The sequence below is a fragment of the Ochlerotatus camptorhynchus genome, unplaced genomic scaffold (assembly GCF_037179485.1).
Source record: "Ochlerotatus camptorhynchus isolate MF236.1 unplaced genomic scaffold, CSIRO-AGI_Acam_v1.1 ptg000242l, whole genome shotgun sequence".
Lineage (NCBI taxonomy): Eukaryota > Metazoa > Arthropoda > Insecta > Diptera > Culicidae > Ochlerotatus > Ochlerotatus camptorhynchus.
The window spans coordinates 685,426-704,280 of NW_027040732.1; the positions used below are offsets into that span (position 1 = coordinate 685,426).

Below are 18,855 nucleotides of genomic sequence, written 5' to 3' on the forward strand. Positions count from 1 at the left end.
TAGTCGTAGTCAGCGCAGACATCCCTTCGATTTTATTAGACGGTTGTTTAGTCTAACTTAAAATTGTGTCAAGTCGGCATCTATTTTCTGGGCAAAAGCCGTGAAAACCCCAGGGGACAACCAGAAGAAACGTCTCGAATATGAGGAAATCCATGAAAATGTAACTCAGTCTTGTAGCATACTAATAGAGTGAGTGAAACTTTGATTGATCTTGAACTATTTCCTGGAAAAGGCCGGAATACTCAACTCACTTTTGAGCAAATTAACCTTGACCGATATTGAGTCAACTCGACTCAATTTTGATTAAGCCTAAACGACCGTGAATATTACATACCGCTAGCATAAAACTGAACGAAAGAATTTTCCACCCAGCCACCCCACTTGACGAAAACCGACGCCGCTCGCTCTGACTGACAGTTCTCGTTGTCAAAACAGTGCCGAGCCGAACGATGAACAAAAAACCAAAACAAACCGCTCTCGCCGATCAATATTTGAGTTTTCTCTGAAGAAAATTAAAGTTCATATCATTTAAGTGAATCGAGGATGGATTCCAAATCGATCAAATCCAAAAATGCGTCCCTAGTGTCCTACTATATTCTGTGCTTTCTCCGGGTGGCGATGGTTTTCATCCCGCAGGTGGGCTACATCCATCCGGATGAGTTTTTCCAATCCGTTGAAGTCGTTACCGGTTGGTGGTTTAAGAAAATTCGTCCAGGGTATTATGTTGGAATTTTAAAACTGATATTCTTTCCAGGGGACGAATACGGCCTGGAAGTGACCCGTACCTGGGAATTTAACAGCACCTTTCCGATCCGGTCGATGGCGATTCCGTTCTTTGGAATGAAGCTGCCGTTCAGCTTTCTTCGGTTCCTGTCGATGTATACAAAGTTCCTGTTCGATGTAAACCTCCGGGGAAGCTATGTGACGTTGGTGTTTCCCCGCTTTCTGATGGTGATGCTTTCGTTCGTGAATGATTGGAGCTTGCAGAAGGTTTGCCAAGCTTATGGGCTGCAGAGTCAGTTCCGGTTGATGACGCTGGCCAGTTCGTATGTTATGTTGGTCTATTCGACGAGGACGTTTACAAATTGCATTGAGATGGCACTTTGTTCGTTGATGTTGTACATTGTGAGCGATTGTATGATCCATTCGAATACGGTAATTTACCAGAAGGAGTTTTTGGAGGAAAAGTATCTCAAGGCGAAGAACACCGTGGAGAAGGTGAAGCTGTACAAGTTGAAGATGTCCCTTCCGTCGCATTCGCTGAATAAGTGCGTTCTGATGGCGACGCTTTGCGTCGCAGGCGTCTTCAATAGGCCTACGTTTTTTCTCTTCGGTTTGCCACTGGTGTTCCATTGGTTGCTGCGGGGAATGGGAACCAGGACGGTGTCGTTTGCGGATTTCAACGTGAGAATAATAACGTTTGTGATTGCGTCGATTCCAGCGCTTGTATTCTTCATCCTAGTTGATTCGTTCTACTATGGATATATAACTCCGGCGGAAGTGGAACGACTGGACATCAGTATCAATAATTTCGTCGTGACTCCATTGAATTTCATTCGATACAACATCAATCCGGAGAACACAGAGAAACACGGAGTTCATCCCTACTATCTGCACTTGATGGTCAACATTCCCATCCTGTATAATATCCTGGGAGTTATCGCCGTACTTTCTTTTATGGTCATGCTGCACCGCCTCGCTTCCAACGAATACACTAGCCTCCCGCGAGCGCAATCCTTCGTCGGACTTATGCTTTCCGCAATTTTCTTCCCCATCGTCATGCTATCCTTCTTTAACCACCAGGAACCGAGATTCTTGCTCCCGATCACGCTTCCACTAATCCTCCTTCATGCTCCCAAGCTGAAAACCGGATTCTGCTCATCTTACCCTTTCCGAGAGCGTACTTATCTTAAAGGCTTCCTGTACAACCACTTCCTATGCACTCGCGTCAGCTCTCGGTATCTTCTACGAGTCTGGTACTCAACCAACATCGCCTTAACACTGTTCTACGGCTTCGTCCATCAAGGAGGCGTATACCAACTCGCCGAACACCTCAGTCGTCAACTCGAGATCCGATCGTCCGCCACTAACATCCACCTGGCCACCAGCCACATCTACAGCATGCCGCAATGCTTCCTCAACCAACCGAGCAGTAATACGCTTCTAATCAATCCGGAAAATGGTCAAAAGTACCGCCGTGGGAAGCGCTTCTTCCTCTATGAATACGGCAGCATCAACCTGAACGAACTCTACTCCCGGCTAAAAGTGATACTGGATGCGTGTGAAATGAAACAGTTCAGCTCCAACCAAAGATACCTTCTGTACCTGGCCATTCCCTCCAGCCTATCCGAGGAACTGAACGAAGTCTTTCACAATCGCTCCACCATCCTGTTGAAGCACACCCAGAGCAAAGTGTTCTACCCGCACCTTTCGATCGAGGCTATGCCGAAACTCCAGGGCCAACACCTCTGCGGCATCAACACCGATGTGGACGAAATCGGGGACACGTGCCCAATCTACGCGTACGAAGACGAGCAGAATCCATTTTCGACGGCACGGATCCTGAAGCAGTTCAGCTCGCTGGTGCACCAGTTTGGGTTGATTCTGTACAAGATTGAGGTGCGGAAGAAGATTAAATAACACCACGGTGGGGAACCGATCAGCGCTACCGTTTGGATGCGGAAGGACGTTCGCAGCTAGTCATTTTCTTTCTACCTAGGTGTAAATAGCCGTGATAAGCTTGAGAAGATTTTTGAAACTTTGCACACTGCATGGAAATGAGAACGAGTCAGAATCATTCCGTAATTAGAATTGATAGCTTGTAAGGCTTTATTTATTTCAATAAAATGTTTGAAAAATACTATTTCGCTTGTCAGAGTTTTGAAATGTCCATCCTACGCCTGTGGAATTGATAGGATAAGTTTTTAAATCGCGAGGTCCACTTCGTGTGTGTCAAGTCCGGGTTGCAACAGTTTCGCTTGGTGTTCATTTTAGCAGGATTAGATCTTTTTCAAGAGCTCCTTGATGATGAACTGCAACGAGTGATAGGGGGCAATAATTAATCGTTGTTTTTTTTTTTATATATCATTATACTGCCACTATTCGCATAACAGTTCAATGTAGATAGGAAATCTACAGGACATGGGACTGTTATGCGAATAGTGGTGGTTTAATATCACTGACAGACAGACGTAACTATTTCCCGTCATTCGGCGTACACGCATTTAACGTGCAATATATATATTATTAGTTTCGCGAATCCCCCACCATAACGCTGCCATCGGATAACTGACGTTTCTATACATTCTATGGAACTTTTTTTTTTCTTGATTTGTTTTCCGTGCTGAGCACCAATGCTACCGACGCCAGGGAGGCAGCTCCCACACCTGGACCCTACCTATCGACCCATCAACTCATGAACCGGGGACCAACGGCTTTACTTCCCTTCCGAAGGAACTATGGAACTTGTATGCAACATTGTTTGAGGCTTGGCAAGCGAGCATGTTTTCGCGAATAGCTCGCGAGATGTACTTAGTGAGTTCAGTGACAATGTTTTTAAGGAAAATTTATTTATAGAGTTACGTCTGTTTGCCTGTGATAATATGTGAACCACAAAAATATAACGCAGAGAATTCATGCACTCATGCTACAAAACACAAAACTCGGTTTAGTCTTTGAAAATGCAGTACAGTCAAATTTCGATCGTTGGGCTATGTTTAGGTGGGCTACGTTTTAGTTGGGCTGTAGCCAACCTAAATCGAAATCAAACGTCATTTCTGACAGTGCTGATTCATTTTCGAGGGGCTCATGTATGACCAATTTGAATAGTTGATAAAGGATTGTGATGATAATAAACAATCGGTGGTATCCCTCAACCAATTTTCAGCTTGACAGTTCAGCCCAACTAACGAGAGCCTTTCACTAAGCGGGTTTAGCCCAACGAGCGAAAGTTGACTGTATTGTACAGGCAAATATGTAAATATGAACAAAATAGGGGAACACGGTAAGAGAGTTGGTGTGTTTTACGCAGATGACGTCAACATATTCTGCTATGCTCTACAACCATAGAGGTAACTCTTAGACTAGAAGGTCCCGAAGAAACGTGCTCAACTTTTTGGCTCAGCTCTGCTACTATCTTCGGTCCCAAGCTAATCGATACACCCCTCGAAACATAGGAAAATGCACGAACACCTCATTGTATCTGTCAAACTTTCATAGCGAATCAAAACAAACATAGTGTAGTGTAGTAGATAGAGTTAGTGTGGAATAGAAATGAGTAGAATCAAGTGAGCGTGAAGCGTGATAGACCGTATGTAAACGGGTTCTGATTGGTTCGGGAATTTTGATACAGCTAGAGGAATAAATATGAGGTAACTAAAGCTAAATATGGACCAGTTAGGTCTGGGCCACAAATCCGAAGGTACCTAAGCTCGTTAACGGAATTCTTATGACGGACTGTGGAGAGAGCGGAAGACCAGCAGAAGGGATAGCGGCACTAGCGGACCAACAGAGGAAGCAGCACATTCGTGGAACCGTTACTGAGGCTGGAAACCTCGGTGCGGTTACTACAAAGGACCACCAGCTGAGCGACAATTTCTCACCCATTAAAATTGTTATAGAACAGAGTTCGCCCAATATAACTAAATATCACTTTAATATTCTAAAATATGCATCGCCAATAACAACCACAAATCTCATTTAGAGGTCGTGTAGGCCGTAGAAGACGGGTCGTCGTAGAAAACGGACTTCGTCGTGATGATAGGAGATCCAACCAGACAGAAGAGAATGAGTAAAGCCCACCGCACCAAGAGGATGGGGAAGTAACACCGACAAACCGACATGAATGATCATACAAATTACAAAGAAATTTCTGATCAAAGCACAAAACTGACATCTGCCGCCGTGTTCGCGGAAAATATTTATCCTAGCCACGAAAACACGTACCGTAAAACGGGGTATCTTTGATAATGCGGGTAACTTTGATAGTATAATATAAAGAATAAATTTACTCGCTGTGCTTTTTCCAAATAAGAAACATTGGTTCCATATTGTAGCTTAGGGTATTTCCGTTGATATCGTATATAGTTTTTATATAGGGGAAATGACGGCTTCGGCATGACAGACTATTTTCGGCAACACAAATTGAAACACTATTTTCACTGGATTTTCTTATGAAAACACTTCCCTGAATGCATGCAAACGATTCTTTATGCTTTCAGGTTCAATTTGACTATATTTTTACCACTTAGAAAAAGCAATCTAGCAAGGTTTTCTTGAAATGCAACACACGCACTACAAATTGTAGCTGATTTCGAGTTGCCGATAATAGAACAGCAGATTTACACGCAGTTCAAATGGAACGGTTGCCGAAGAAAAACTGGTTGCCGACAATACTCGCTCTCACTAGAGAAGATTGGAGCTTTGTAAAAGCGTTTCAAAACAGTTTTTGACAATTCTTTCGACTGAAATTGTTAGAGCAGCTGGCAGCAAAAGATTGTAAACAAACCAATACTGCATATGTGTGCGTTCCTTAGAGAAAAAGGCTATAGAAAGAAGGTCGCTGCTTAGGTTGCCGAGAATACGTAAATTCCCCTAGTATGTGTTACATATTTTACAAAAATATTAAAAAAACCATTTCGTGTTTTTCGCCTTTTTGAAAAGCACTCAAACCATCACTTATGAAATGTATTTCCGATATAGCCATCACAAATTCATTGTTGTATTCTTATTGCTTATGAAGTTTTCTGATTATATACTCATTCAATGTTTCATATTAAAAAAACTAAATTGTTTGAGTTTCACTCATTTTTTCTACATTCATCGAGCATTATCAAAGTAACAAATCAAAATACTGAAGTTCACAAAACTTAAAAAAAATAGCGCAAATGCTTAAATTTTCGTTCAACATATTACTAACGAATTATCTCTTAGATCCTCAGTACTTGTTTTAAAAATATAAAATTTGAAAAACATGCATTGCTGTAAAAAATATTTAGAATAAACTTTAAAAAACTATCAATGTTACCCAGTTTTACGGTATACAAAATTTATGAGTTGGTTCGTGTCCAATCTATTTCGGATAAATTTATCTAAAGCCCGATTCCAAGTAAATTTGGACGCATTCAAGTGATTGATCATAACTCAATAATTAAACAACATACACGGTTGATCAAAACGTCAAACAAAAGGGTATTTATTCTGCTTTCAAACGATACATAACAAGTTATTACATTTCACCGTTTCGAACGAACTGTCGCACTTTACTTGTGATCGATGCCATCCACAAGTAACAATTTCCAGTTGAAGAAACGCTTTCGTTTTGATTTTGTTCAGCTGCATGTTGAATAATAATTGCACAATGTGTTCACCACAACTTTTATAAAACCCTTGTTTACACTGGTTTGGAGAACCTATACAACTGCAACACAAAGGTGTTGTCTAACGTATTCAGTAAAACGTTTACCCAAAATCAATTTCTTCTTGAAGAAACGCTTCCATTGTGATTTTATTCAACTGCATGCTGAATAATAACTGTACAATTTGTTTATTACAACTTCTGTAAAACTCTTGTTTACACTGGTTTGGAGAACCTGTTCAACTACAGCATTATATGTATACGCGGTATAGGAGTAGAAGCAACTTTTATACAACGTTATAGATACATATTTAAACTCATGCTTTATTATTTTGGTGAAAGCTATTATACAACGTTTGTAGACACTTCTTGACAGCTGCTTTGAAATTTAGTAGAGAGTAAACCTGAGAGGCATTCGTTGCACTCTTTTATAACTCCTAAATAATCATTGTACAGCAAGCCTTGAAGAGCGTTTATAGCACTTTTCAATGACTCCTTAATAACCGTTGTGTAAGTACTCACAATATTCACAGATTAAAATTAGTTTAACAATTGTCGTGGTACGCCAAAATAATTGCTTGTACAGTTTTTATTAATTTAATTTATTTGTGCACATAGAAAAAATATGTAATTATGCCATAATTCACATTCCGTGATCATGGAGGAAGTAGTAAACAAGCATCTGTTTAATCTCTGATTGATATTCTTTCAATTAATCTCTCTAATCATTAATTGAGAGAATTTATCTAGAAATGTTATCGTTGATTATATGAGGGTTTCTCGAAGCAAGATTTGAACTCATGATCCCGGATTGCCAAGCCGCTTCTATTTCCATCTGCTCTATTCTTGAATACATATTTTGATCATATGAGAGAAGTATATGAAGCTCATCTTGAGTGATTTCTCTTGCAGTCGAATAATCATTGCCTTACGGTCATATAAACGTGCCTATCACTTGTGCTATTTTTAGCAACAAAATTGTGGTTGGTGGTTGGTCGAACGTAAACAATCATTTAAGAGTGCTCCAAGCAGCTTTTGAAGCTTTTAACCAAATGGCAATACAACTACATTCTTGTACAACTCTGGAAGCTATTATTCAACGTTTGATCAACTCAGGTGTTTTATAAGAGCTCCCAATTGTTTGTTGGGTACTTGACTAGCCTATTGGTCCCAAGCAAATCGATTAACGTATCCCATTCTTGTCGAAATTCTAGTACTACACAATGTTTGTTTTGATTCGCTATGAAAGTTTGACAGATAAAATGAGGGGTTATTGGATTTTTCTATGTTTCGAGGGGTGAATCGATTAGCTTGGGACCGAAGATAGTACCAGAGCTGAGCCAAAAAGTCGAGCCCCTTCTGGTCTTAGAGTTACCTCTATGTGTTAACCGTCGATCCCGTATCAAATTCCAGAACCGACCGGTATATTAGTTCTCTTCCGGTAAAAGACGTGGCCGACGAGCACAAGACCGTGTATCTGACCAAGCATCCTGCTAGCGTTATGGTGTTTGGATTGGTGGCTTCCGATGGCAAAAAAAAATGGACCCGGTGTTCATTCCAGAAGGCGCCAAGGTCAACACGGAGGTCTACATCGGGATTTTAAGTAAGTATGTTCTTCCGTGGATCAAAGAACAGTACGGTCCGAAGCCAAATGTTGTATTTCAACAAGATGGGGCTCCGTGCCACACCTCGAACCGCACTCAGAAGTGGTTGCAGGAACATCTTCCGTTCTGGGCGAAGGATATGTGGCCGCCATCCAGCCCCGATCTTAATCCGCTGGATTACTCAATATGGCGCGTCATGAAGGCCAAGGCCTGTACTAAACGCCACCCGAGTACAGCAAGCCTCAGACAAACATTGACCCGTACCTGGAGAGAAATGGATCCAGAATACATTATAAGAACCTGCCGTGCATTCCGGAAGCGTGTGGACTCGATCGATGATTAACATAGTTTAAGACTCTGAGAAACATCCCCTCTTTGAATAAATAAAAAAAAAACTCGAAAGCGAAATTCTTGAGTTTTTTTGTTTTTAATTTTGACATTGCATAATGGTGCATCACGCATACGGTAACTCTAAGACTAGTAGGTCCCGAAGAAACGTGCTCAACTTTTTGGCTCAATCCAAGGAATCAAATTCCCTGAGTTTTCCAGGTTTTTCCAGGTCGGATGAAAAAAATTCCAGGTGTATAAAAATTATACGCATATATTTTCTATTTATCCATCTGGAATCTGTTATGTTATTTTCGATTGTTCAAACTTGGGCGTTGGTACTTATAAGTCGGCGCAGCAAAAAAGTTATTGAATATTACAGCATTACAGATGCACTTAGGTTGTTTTATATTAATTTGTACAATTTATGTTTAGTAAATGCACCAATAGTGGAGGTACGTTAGTGCAACGTACTTCTATAGTGACTTAGGGAGACTCTATAACCCACCATGGGAATACATTGCACTTAAGTACTTCCACTATTGGTGCATTTATCCTACAGAGAATTTGCGAAAAGAAATTATATCCATGGGTGTAATATTGTATTTGGTTTTTAAAATCACATTAGTTATTGATACAGTAGCATGCATTAAGTCGATCAATATTACATTCTTTTTTGGTATTTGAGTAGTATTTTTCAAATTCATGAATATAAATACAAGTAAGAAACCTGTGTTTTGGAAAACCCCATCAATACTATTTCGATAAAACGATATATCAAAATTTGATATGCTTTCAAAAACAAAATATCATTTTGATAATATGTTTGAGTCCAACTCTGTGTGGAAGATCAAGACAGAAGATATCATGGTTTCACAACTCTAAAATATCTTATTAGTTCGCTAATCAACAAAAGTTACTCTGAGATACATGTGTTTTCATTGTTATTGATTCGATCAATTTAGAGAAAGTGGTAACAAAGAAAAAGCAAAATTATTTACTTTTTTAACGAATAATTTTTTTTCCGCCAGCACATTCGCTTCGTTTTGCGCATTTTCAAGTATTTTTCGCTTCTTTTGTTCTGCAAAGATTCATAATCAGACCGTTTAATGAACTGTGCAAGAAGGGCACCATCGGATTATCTGTTTGTAGCTATCGCAAAAGTGGTTCTATTGCGGTAGCAATGGATCTGAAGAAAGCTAGTTTAGCACAAGCTAGAGGGTCGTTCACGAATTTCACAACATCACTGTATGATTTACACTTCGGCTCAGCTTTATCTTTCTTCACTCCGTCCACAAGTTTTCGAATACTGCCAATGTTCTCTATTGCTCTCTTCGCCACTTCTGTATTTTCGAGCCATCTATGACCGCAGAATTTCAGTGGAAACACATCACTTCCCGAATATTGCACATACAACGCTCGTCAAGCTGAAACATCTTTGAATAAGTTATGCAAAGCATGCAAGTATGAGACAACTGGCCATTCGGTTGCTCGAATCCCATCTTTGAAAGCTCCATGAATCCCAAATCAAGAAATTTTAAATCTCCCTTCTTTAACTCCAAGTTGAGCTCCTGGAGAAACGCCCAGTTAACATTGGGGCCATCCATAGATACTTGAATCATCTTTATCATTTATGCCTTCGCGAAAAGAATCCAACAAATCAGTTGCTCGGGATCTGGACAAAAATCGTGACGTGAAATATCTAGTTTCAATCTCATTGGTGGTGTTATTCCAATATCGGATATTGATATCCATTTGTTGTTTTTTTGTAACTTAGTTCAATGATTCATCGAACCCAGCGACAAAAAAATCACACTTATTCACGTTTTTCCAATGAGTTCAGCTTTGAAGTACGGAGCAATGACATACTTAATTACGTAAACAATGTTGTCCTTCTTTAACTGCATCCTACTAGCAATGTTGCTATCTCCGAACATTCTAGACTAGCATATCCTTTTCCGGTGCCCGTAACGACTTATGGCTCATGACGGTTTCGATGCACCATAGTATTTCTGCTTCGGTCACTTCTTTTTTAGTAATAAACTGGTTGAGAGGTTGACCGGATGACGATTGATTTGTGCTCGTAGCTGCTTTAGAAGACAGTTGCAACAACGAATTTTCCTTACTTCCACTGTTAACAGAAAGGGCTGCTGACAGGATTCCCGGCGCCGGAGCAGATGACTTCATGTAGGTAAGCAACGAGTTCATTTCGACACCAGAGAAAGTTTCCCTTAAGTACACCGGTTTAAGCAAAGATGAATACTAAGATGAAACTGTCGGAAGAAAAACTTTCAATTTTAGTGTCCTCTTTCACCACAAACGAAGTGACAGACGGAGCGGCTCGAAAACTTTGGTGACTAACCTTCTATTGCAATTTTTCAGTGTACCACATGGCAACACCACTACTACTGGATTGTACCACATGGCAACACTACTATTGGATTGAACTAGCATTTTCACCAAATGTACTAGAATATTTTGGTTCTATCTCTTTCACTCTACTCAAAACTGAAATGCATAAAAAAATGACAAAATGATACGCACTCTTTGCACACTGTCAAAGAATCATTGTACACAAAATCAACTTTGTTCAAATCAAAACAAAAAACTAACCCATCTGGTGGATGATGGCACAAGCTTCCAAGAAAATTCTATTACAGTGAACCACATTATTTAAATTGATTTCTTCGCCAGTAAGTCGTCTGTCACTTCGTTTGTGCTTTCACGGTCCCTTTCATCCAATGAATACCCCCAGTATGCAAGGTAATTTTGTGGTTTTGCTGCCCCCTCGGTACAGATGAAATTTTGCGCGCTTTTTTTATCAAAACAATCACACCAAAATCAGAGATGTCCCATTTTTTGTATTATTCGATTAACAACTAATCGATTATTTTTTGTTCGCTGGGCTGTCATTTTTCTACCAATGAGAGTGCAAAACTTGTTTGAAACGATCGGTGATGATCCTCTGCAGAAGTTAATGCTTATATCGGCATGATATAACCGATTACAAATATTTTACTGTTTGGTTCGTTAATCGATTAATCGATTATTCGAATGAAAATCGGCCATCACTAGATGAAAGTGAAACGTCATTTAAAATATAAGGACCGTACATAAATAATGATACAATTTGAAAGGGACCGAGGCTAATCACAAATTACGTCCCCACGGTAACTGAAATAAACACGAGTGTTCACCGGTTGGTTTAAGCCCGCAAGTTACAAATCAACCCGGCACCAACTCGCCAGCGTATTGCTGGCAAGTTGGCGGTGCATTAACTCGCACATTTTTCCTGCTGGGAAGGTGTTATTATGTATCACACATCGAGCATACACTCAAAAAATAAATCACATTTCCGATGGAAAATATCCATTAGAATTTCACATAACTTTCATGTGATCTCATAATTGGGAATCGCACCGAAAATCACATAAACCTTATGTGTCCAATGAAGTTTATGTTATTTATCACATAGAATTCATGTGATCATATGAATGTTATTTGAATTTCAGGTAAAAATAATTAATTTTGCTATTGGAAAAATATCATGTGCGTTCCCAATGGAAACCATATGAAAACTTTTTTCAGTGTATGGACGAGTGCACCGATTGACGAGTGCACGGATGAACTTGCGTTCACTCACTCGATAAAAAGTGACACAACAGCGGGGCCCTGTTTACTAAAAATGAACACATGAATAATACTCGCGTAACATTTGAAAAAAGCCTATCAACTTTTGTAAATAAATTGCTAGGTCCTTTTCACGAGAACCGAAGTACGCCCACGCAAACCAAGAGCACTATGGGGAAGGGGAGAATTTCCTTTGCCCGATGGTGTTGGTAGTTTACGTGAGCGTATTCGGTTCGCGCAAAAAAGGCTTAACAAGTTTTGTGTACATAAGTTGATAGACCCGTTTCAAATGTATTATTCATGTGTTCATTTTTAGTAAACAGGGCCCCGCTGTTGTGCCACTTTTTGTCGAGTGAGTGAACTCAAATTCATCCGTGCACTCGTCAATGGATTTGAGTTCACTCACTCGAGAAAAAGTGACACAAGCTGTGGGCAATGTTGACTAATCATGAACACTAAATGTTCATGAATAATGAATAATGAAAATTTAGTGTTCATGATTAGTAAACATTGCTCGCAGCTTGTGTCACTTTTTCTCGAGTGAGTGAACTCAAATTCATCGGTGCAGTCATCCATGCTTGAGTGTCGGCTACGTTTGTAGTGGTAAGCGAGCTGTCAGCAACAAGGGGGGGGAGGTGGCTGTCAAATACGAACAATCGTCGCCTACCTTGCATAACTGGTCCAAACGTAAACAAGCCATAAGAAACCTACAGGGTTTGTTTACGTTTGGAACCAATTTCATACAAGAATGATCAGTAGGCTGATTTGACAGCACGTCCCACCCCAGGTCAGCAATCAGCGAAGAGCGAGCGTGACCATGGTGGGTATATAAATGGTGATACAGCTTTGTCACTATATAGGCGAGGAGGTCGCGGGGGGAAAAAGTGCGGTTTTAGAGCAAATTGTAAACAAGCTCGGTCGCTGTCCCATACAAAAATCCAATATGGCTGAATCATGAATTTGACACATTAGAACACCTATATGTAGCCACCTTGAGCGTGACAAGACTCTCTGATGGTGGTAAGCTCCAACCAGTATTATCCTCGGATTAAATCCCAATCAAGAATGTCCGGCTGGTTTGATGTCGATATCAGAATTAATCAACATAACTCTGAGCAAACAATTTGCAGATCATACAAACAGGGATGGTATTAAAAGTTAATCCGAGTTGGAGCTTACCGCCATGAATGAACTTGTCTCGCACACGTTGTCGTAGCTTTCAGATGCTTGTCCAGTTCAGTGTCCTTAAGAAACGTTTTGAGAAACTGAACGAAAAACTTCTTTTGAATTACGAATGAAGTGATAATTGGAAAATTCTCTGAGTGGAACCTAAATTCCCTGAATATTCCAGGTTTTTCCAGACAAAATAAAATTCCCCGCAAGTTCCCGGGTTTCCAGGTTTTTCCAGGTAGTAGACACCCTGTTGTACCATAGAGGTAACTCTAAGACTAGAAGGTCCCGAAATAACGTGCTCAACTTTTTGGCTCAGTTCTGGTACTCTCTTCGGTCCCAAGCTAGTCGATTCACCCCTCGAAACATAGGAAAATCCACTAACCCCTCATTTTATCTGTCAAACTTTCATAGCGAATCAAAACAAACATTGTGTAGTACTAGAATTTCGACTACAATGGGGTACGTTAATCGATTTGCTTGGGACCAATAGGCTAGTCAAGTAGTGAGTCAATTTAAAATCGTTAGTTTCCACCGGTTGCTAGTCAAGTAGTGAACCAATTTAAAATCGTTAGTTTCGTATTGATTGTTGGTTGTACTCTCTTCGGTCTCAAGCTAATCGATGCACCCCTCGAAACATAGGAAAATCCATGAACCCCTCATTTTATCTGTCAAACTTTCATAGTGAATCAAAACAAACATTGTGTAGTACTAGAATTTCGACTAGAATGGGGTACGTTAATCGATTTGTTTAGGACCAATAGGCTAGTCAAGTAGTGAGTCAATTTAAAATCGTTAGTTTCCACCGGTTGCTACTAGTCTTAGAGATCTCTATGATTGCAGACCGGATGCACACGATTTTTGTTGTGGTTTTGCTTGACAGCAACATTTCGGCTTCGCACCTCCATTGACCTTTCTGACGTTTATAACACGCACACTTGCATAATCCCATTTTCAAGTGCGACATTTGTGATCCTTACTTTCACTCCAGCCAAAAATTTTGATTTGTTAATGTTATCCTCACTTTTAAACCATCAATACTCGTGCATATAGGATGGACTATAGAGATTGGTTTTCATCAGGAAAATTTTCCCGATGAAAACATTTTGCGTATACGTATCCGTCGTGTGCGTACGATAAACGTCAGAAATCTCTATATTTTGCTGTGACGCGAAAGGTGAGAAAGCGAATGACAGTGATCTTGCTCACTGATGCAGTGTGAGTTACTTGAGGTGTCTCAAAAGCAACTCTGAAATGGCTTATGATTAGGAGCTGTTTTGCCCCTTGAGGCTCACCTATAAAGCAACCGGTGGAAACTAACGATTTTAAATTGGCTCACTACTTGACTACCCTATTGGTCCCAAACAAATCGATTAACGTATCCCATTCTTGTCGAAATTCTAGTACTACACAATGTTTGTTTTGATTCGCTATGAAAGTTTGACAGATAAAATGAGGGGTTCGTGGATTTTCCTATGTTTCGAGAGCTGCATCGATTAGCTTGGGACCGAAGATAGTACCAGAGCTGAGCCAAAAAGTTGGGCACGTTCTTCGGGACCTACTAGTCTTAGAGTTACCTCTATGTATAAAGTGGACGCTACACGTTTGCTTTCATTGACAATGATCGTATTTTACATTCTTTATTGACGTCAATACATCGGTATTGATAATAGTTCTATATTCACATCATTAATACTATTGTCAATAAGTCCCCTTCGCTTCAATACACATATTTATACGTGTGGGGTTCGCTTAAGAAAACCAACACCATCATCGGGTTGGGGAAAGTTTTCTCTATCCGATGATGCTGTTAATATGGGCTCTGAATTACATTAGATCGATTACTTTTATTTGTATGATCTGTTGTAACTACAGCTGTATTATTACTTATATCATTACCAGTTTTAGCAGGCGATGAAAGAACTCTCGCGTAACATTTGAAGGGCCTATCAACTTTTGTAAAAAAAAAAACTTGCTAGGGCCTAAACACTGAAACAAATCGACATGTAGGGTTTATTGGATCCATCTTATAACATAGTAATGTGTTATCATGTAAAGTAACCCCTGATCCTATCCTTCGGCAATGTACCCCTCTAACCTCGGGTAAATCAAGAGTAATTGGCCCTACTCCTACTAGACATAGAATTAAGTGAATTTTGTTACAAACAATGGATAATGAATTATCGGCTCCTTAAAGCTAACGCGGTTGAGCCATAGAGGTAACTCTAAGACCAGAAGGTCCTGATGAAACGTGTTCAGCTTTTTGGCTCAGATCTGGTACTCTCTTCGGTCCCAAGCTAATCGATGCACTCCTCGAAACATAGGAAAATCCACGAACCACTCATTTCATCTGTCAAACTTTCATAGCGAATCAAAACAAACATAGAGAAGAACTAGAATTTCGACTAGAATGGGGTACGCTGATAGATGTACTTGGGACCAATGGGCTAGTCAAGTAATGAGCCAACTTAAAATCGTTAGTTCTCACCGGTTGGTTGAGCCTTCCGAATAAACAAACCAGATAAACTTATGTGGAGCAACCGCACCTCAGACCCATCCATACATTTAATCCTTTATGTAGTTCATTTATTTGGAAGGCTCAATCGCGTTAGTTTTACGGAGCCGATAATTCATTGTTCTTTGTTTGTTACAAAATTTACTTCATTATATGTCTAGTAGGAGTTGGGTCGAATGCTCTCGGTTTACCCGAGGTTAGAGGGGTAAAACATTTAATCCTTTAACAATGGATCAATGAAAATGGTGAAGTTTTGACGGAACTATGCTGTGGCTACCACAGTATTTTACATTTGATCGTCTATATACAGTAGCACCAAAAGCATGATGTGTTGGGTTTAAAAATTGTCCATCTAAATTGATATGTTCTGTTATTTTATGTTCTCATATTTTCCTTTAATATATCAAAGCAACCAGCAAAATAACAAACGATTATCGGCGGAACATCATGGCCATTTCGGATAAAATAAAACCGACTCTGTTTGTGTTTCACAAAAAAAAAAGAATATTTTCCACTATTTTTCTGGATTTTTCCATTTCTCTTGTTTTCTTTTTCTGTTTTGTGTTTTTGCACGTCTTGCTCGGGAGAGAAAAAAAAAACATAATCATAGTAATAAATTCTAACACAGTTGCATCTGCTGGTTGTTTGCTTTTCCGCGTTCCATTTCTCTGCGCTCTTCTCCGATTATCCAGCTCAATTTTCTTTCAGCTCGGTTCATTGTGTTCGTCCTTGGGTTTTCCCTTCGAACATGTTTGCTTCTCGTTTACTCATATTTATTGGTATTGGTAAAATTATCCTATAGGGTTCTCTTTTATCTTTCTGTTTTGTGTCAGTGTAGTTCCATATAACTTCTTACATTTTCATTTTCATTAACCCTTTTCTGGGATTCACTTGGACAAAACGGAAGCGGGAATCGGTTGGAGGAATTGACGGAAACTAACGGAAAATAAAAATATACTTATACGAGAAGCCGAGTTTTGGTTTTCTCTTGCGAGGGGTTTCATAAAAGAAAGTGGGTGGGAAGGAGAGGGGGGCTGGGGTGGAGATGCTTTAAGGGAATTGGGGAGACTCTTTCTCACATAAGCATGCTTCGAGAAGTGGTTACCGTCGTTATTTTCAGTAGATTTTGGTTTTTTGGTTACCATTGGATACTGCTTGTTTGTTTTTAATTGTATTTGTAGCAAAATGATTATCATTTTGAATGTGTTTGTGTGTGTGTGTGTGTGTTTGTTTTTGAAACTCTCTCTCTCTTGGGTTGCTGAGATAATTAAACTACAGGCAGAGCGGGGTGAAAGGGTGGGAATGAGTGAGGGAATTTGTCAAATTGTTTCTTAACTTTTCAATGATTAAATAGTGCTTTGAGCTTCCGACGAAGGAAACCGTGTAGTACTTTCTAGTGGTAGTTTTGCTCGCGAAAATATGTCAACTTGTTTCTCCATTTTTTGCAGCAATAAACGTGAAGGTGCCAGTGTAGCGTGGTGGCTCGTGTTTATGTGTATTTTCTTAACGATTTTCTTTGTTGTTTTTGGTAAAAAAAAAATAGGTAGAACAGACGAGAAACTCAGTTGCTTTGGGTGGTGGAAGTGACAGTTGCGGGAATTGCTGACATGACATCAGTACCAGTAGGCGTAGTAGGCTCATCAACAGAAGAAGAAGTAGTGGTTGTTTTTGCGGTAGTAGATGATGTCGTAGTAGTAGTAATAGTAGTAGTAGTAAAAGCAGTAGTCGAAACGCTAGGAGGAGGATGTTATTGCATGTAGTAGTCGGGCTGGTCGGAATCTTTTTCGAAGCGTTTCGCCTCTTCCTGCATGCTTTCCTTGATCTTGAGTATAGCGGCCGACTCGGTTTGATCCTGCAAGAGCGAATTCCGGATTTGTGTGTGAGTGATGCACGCAGTTGCACTTTTCCGGGAGGGCGGAAACGCTGCACCGTGTGCCAAAATTGACCAACAACTGTCATCGGAAGCGAAAACCCAATTTGAGATCAAACGAGATCGAGAGTGAGAGTGAGTGAGAGAGAGAAAGAGAGAGACGACGCAATCGAGGAGGCATTGAAAAGTCAACTTTTCAGTTGTCAAAAAATTAACCTTCTTTATTCAATAATCTCTTCTTTTGCCTTTATTCCTAAATGTATTCCAAGTTTTTTTAAAGTAATTTTCACCAATCGACAAATGATACAGTGGACGATACTGTCCCCAGCCTTTCAGGTGGACAGTTTCTGCGTGTTACCAGAATATTTTTTTTTTTTTTTACATACACAATCATATAAGTAGATTAGTTTCTCCATCAACTTTTGCTTCGTTGGTGCATCTTAAGTAAACTAATGGGTCAACAGTTATTTTAGTTGCATTTTTTTTTCATTTCTTTCAGTTTCTTAGGCTATTACATCTAAACAATTTAGGGGAAAATTGAAGGAAAAATCCAATCTCTTTCTCTTTATTTTTATTTGAATGGAAAACCGTCAAAATTTCGTCGCTTCGCGGAGTACACAAGTGTGTGGAAATTTGTCTCAATCTCTCAATCTTGCTTGATCTCAAAATATAAGGGAAGGGCATGGTGTTGTACCTTTTCTTTTTTTATTTCTCTCTTGAAACATACTCAAAGGTACAGCTTTTAAGAGGTATTTGCAGAGAGTGTTGAACAGTTGTGGGTCAATTTTTGTGTTTAGGTAAAAAAATAAAGGAAACTATTTAAATACTTGTATGAAATGATACAATCTTCTATCTTCTCTTTGTTTTGGTATATAAAAAGTAAACTAGTTTGTTGTTGGAAAATGAATGGAAAAGTACACACAACATACATACATTTATCCGGGTAACACACGCTAATGAAGTAATAACGAAACATGTAGAAACAGTGCACACAGATAATATCCATACCGTTGAAAATGAGAGCCATGTTATGCTTTGATCGAAAAAGTTCAATTACTTAACCAAATCCAATAAACCTGATTTGCGTTCAACTACTTTAACACTACATTTGACTACAGGCCATCTTGAAAACAAAATTTCATTGATATTACAGTCAACTCGGTATTGAAGGGATCAGTTATAGAATTATCGAGTTATAGAGCAACAAATTGGTAGAATATTATTTGAGGAGACGATCGTAGTAGCCAGAAAAATCACATTTGTCTGTGGTTCCACAATATCAAGACCAACAATTGAAATGGCCTTAACTCCATTTTGTAAACAAACCTTGTAAGGCCATTTTCTCCCGAACCGAAACCTTCATTCGCAAACATAAATCACAATC

The 18,855-nt window shown here is 39.6% G+C and overlaps 2 protein-coding genes across 6 annotated transcripts in view; one reads left to right on the top strand and one right to left on the bottom strand.

The window, feature by feature from the left end:
- The first annotated feature begins 461 nt into the window (after positions 1-461).
- PIG-Z (phosphatidylinositol glycan anchor biosynthesis class Z) lies at positions 462-2,709 on the top strand. Its single transcript, XM_065225964.1, has 2 exons — positions 462-688; positions 755-2,709. The coding sequence occupies exons 1-2, from the start codon at positions 544-546 to the stop codon at positions 2,638-2,640; spliced, it is 2,031 nt and encodes a 676-aa protein (XP_065082036.1). The 5' UTR covers positions 462-543; the 3' UTR covers positions 2,641-2,709.
- An 88-nt stretch (positions 2,710-2,797) lies between these two features.
- Positions 2,798-18,855, bottom strand: part of Ssdp (Sequence-specific single-stranded DNA-binding protein) — a 226,706-nt gene continuing 210,648 nt past the window's right edge. For 4 of the 5 annotated variants that reach the window (XM_065225967.1, XM_065225970.1, XM_065225966.1 and 1 more), the window contains one exon: positions 17,137-17,453. In XM_065225967.1, the coding sequence (XP_065082039.1) occupies positions 17,349-17,453 (105 nt within the window). In that variant the 3' untranslated portion in view covers positions 17,137-17,348. Of the gene's footprint in view, positions 3,033-17,136; positions 17,454-18,855 lie in introns of those variants that run through there. The other variant, XM_065225969.1, reaches the window with a different exon arrangement.

Coding starts and splice junctions, on each gene's coding strand:
- PIG-Z (XM_065225964.1), top strand. CDS start 544: ATGGATTCCAAATCGATCAAATCCAAAAATGCGTCCCTAGTGTCCTAC. Junction 689..754: donor ATCCGTTGAAGTCGTTACCG/GTTGGTGGTTTA, acceptor TATTCTTTCCAG/GGGACGAATACGGCCTGGAA.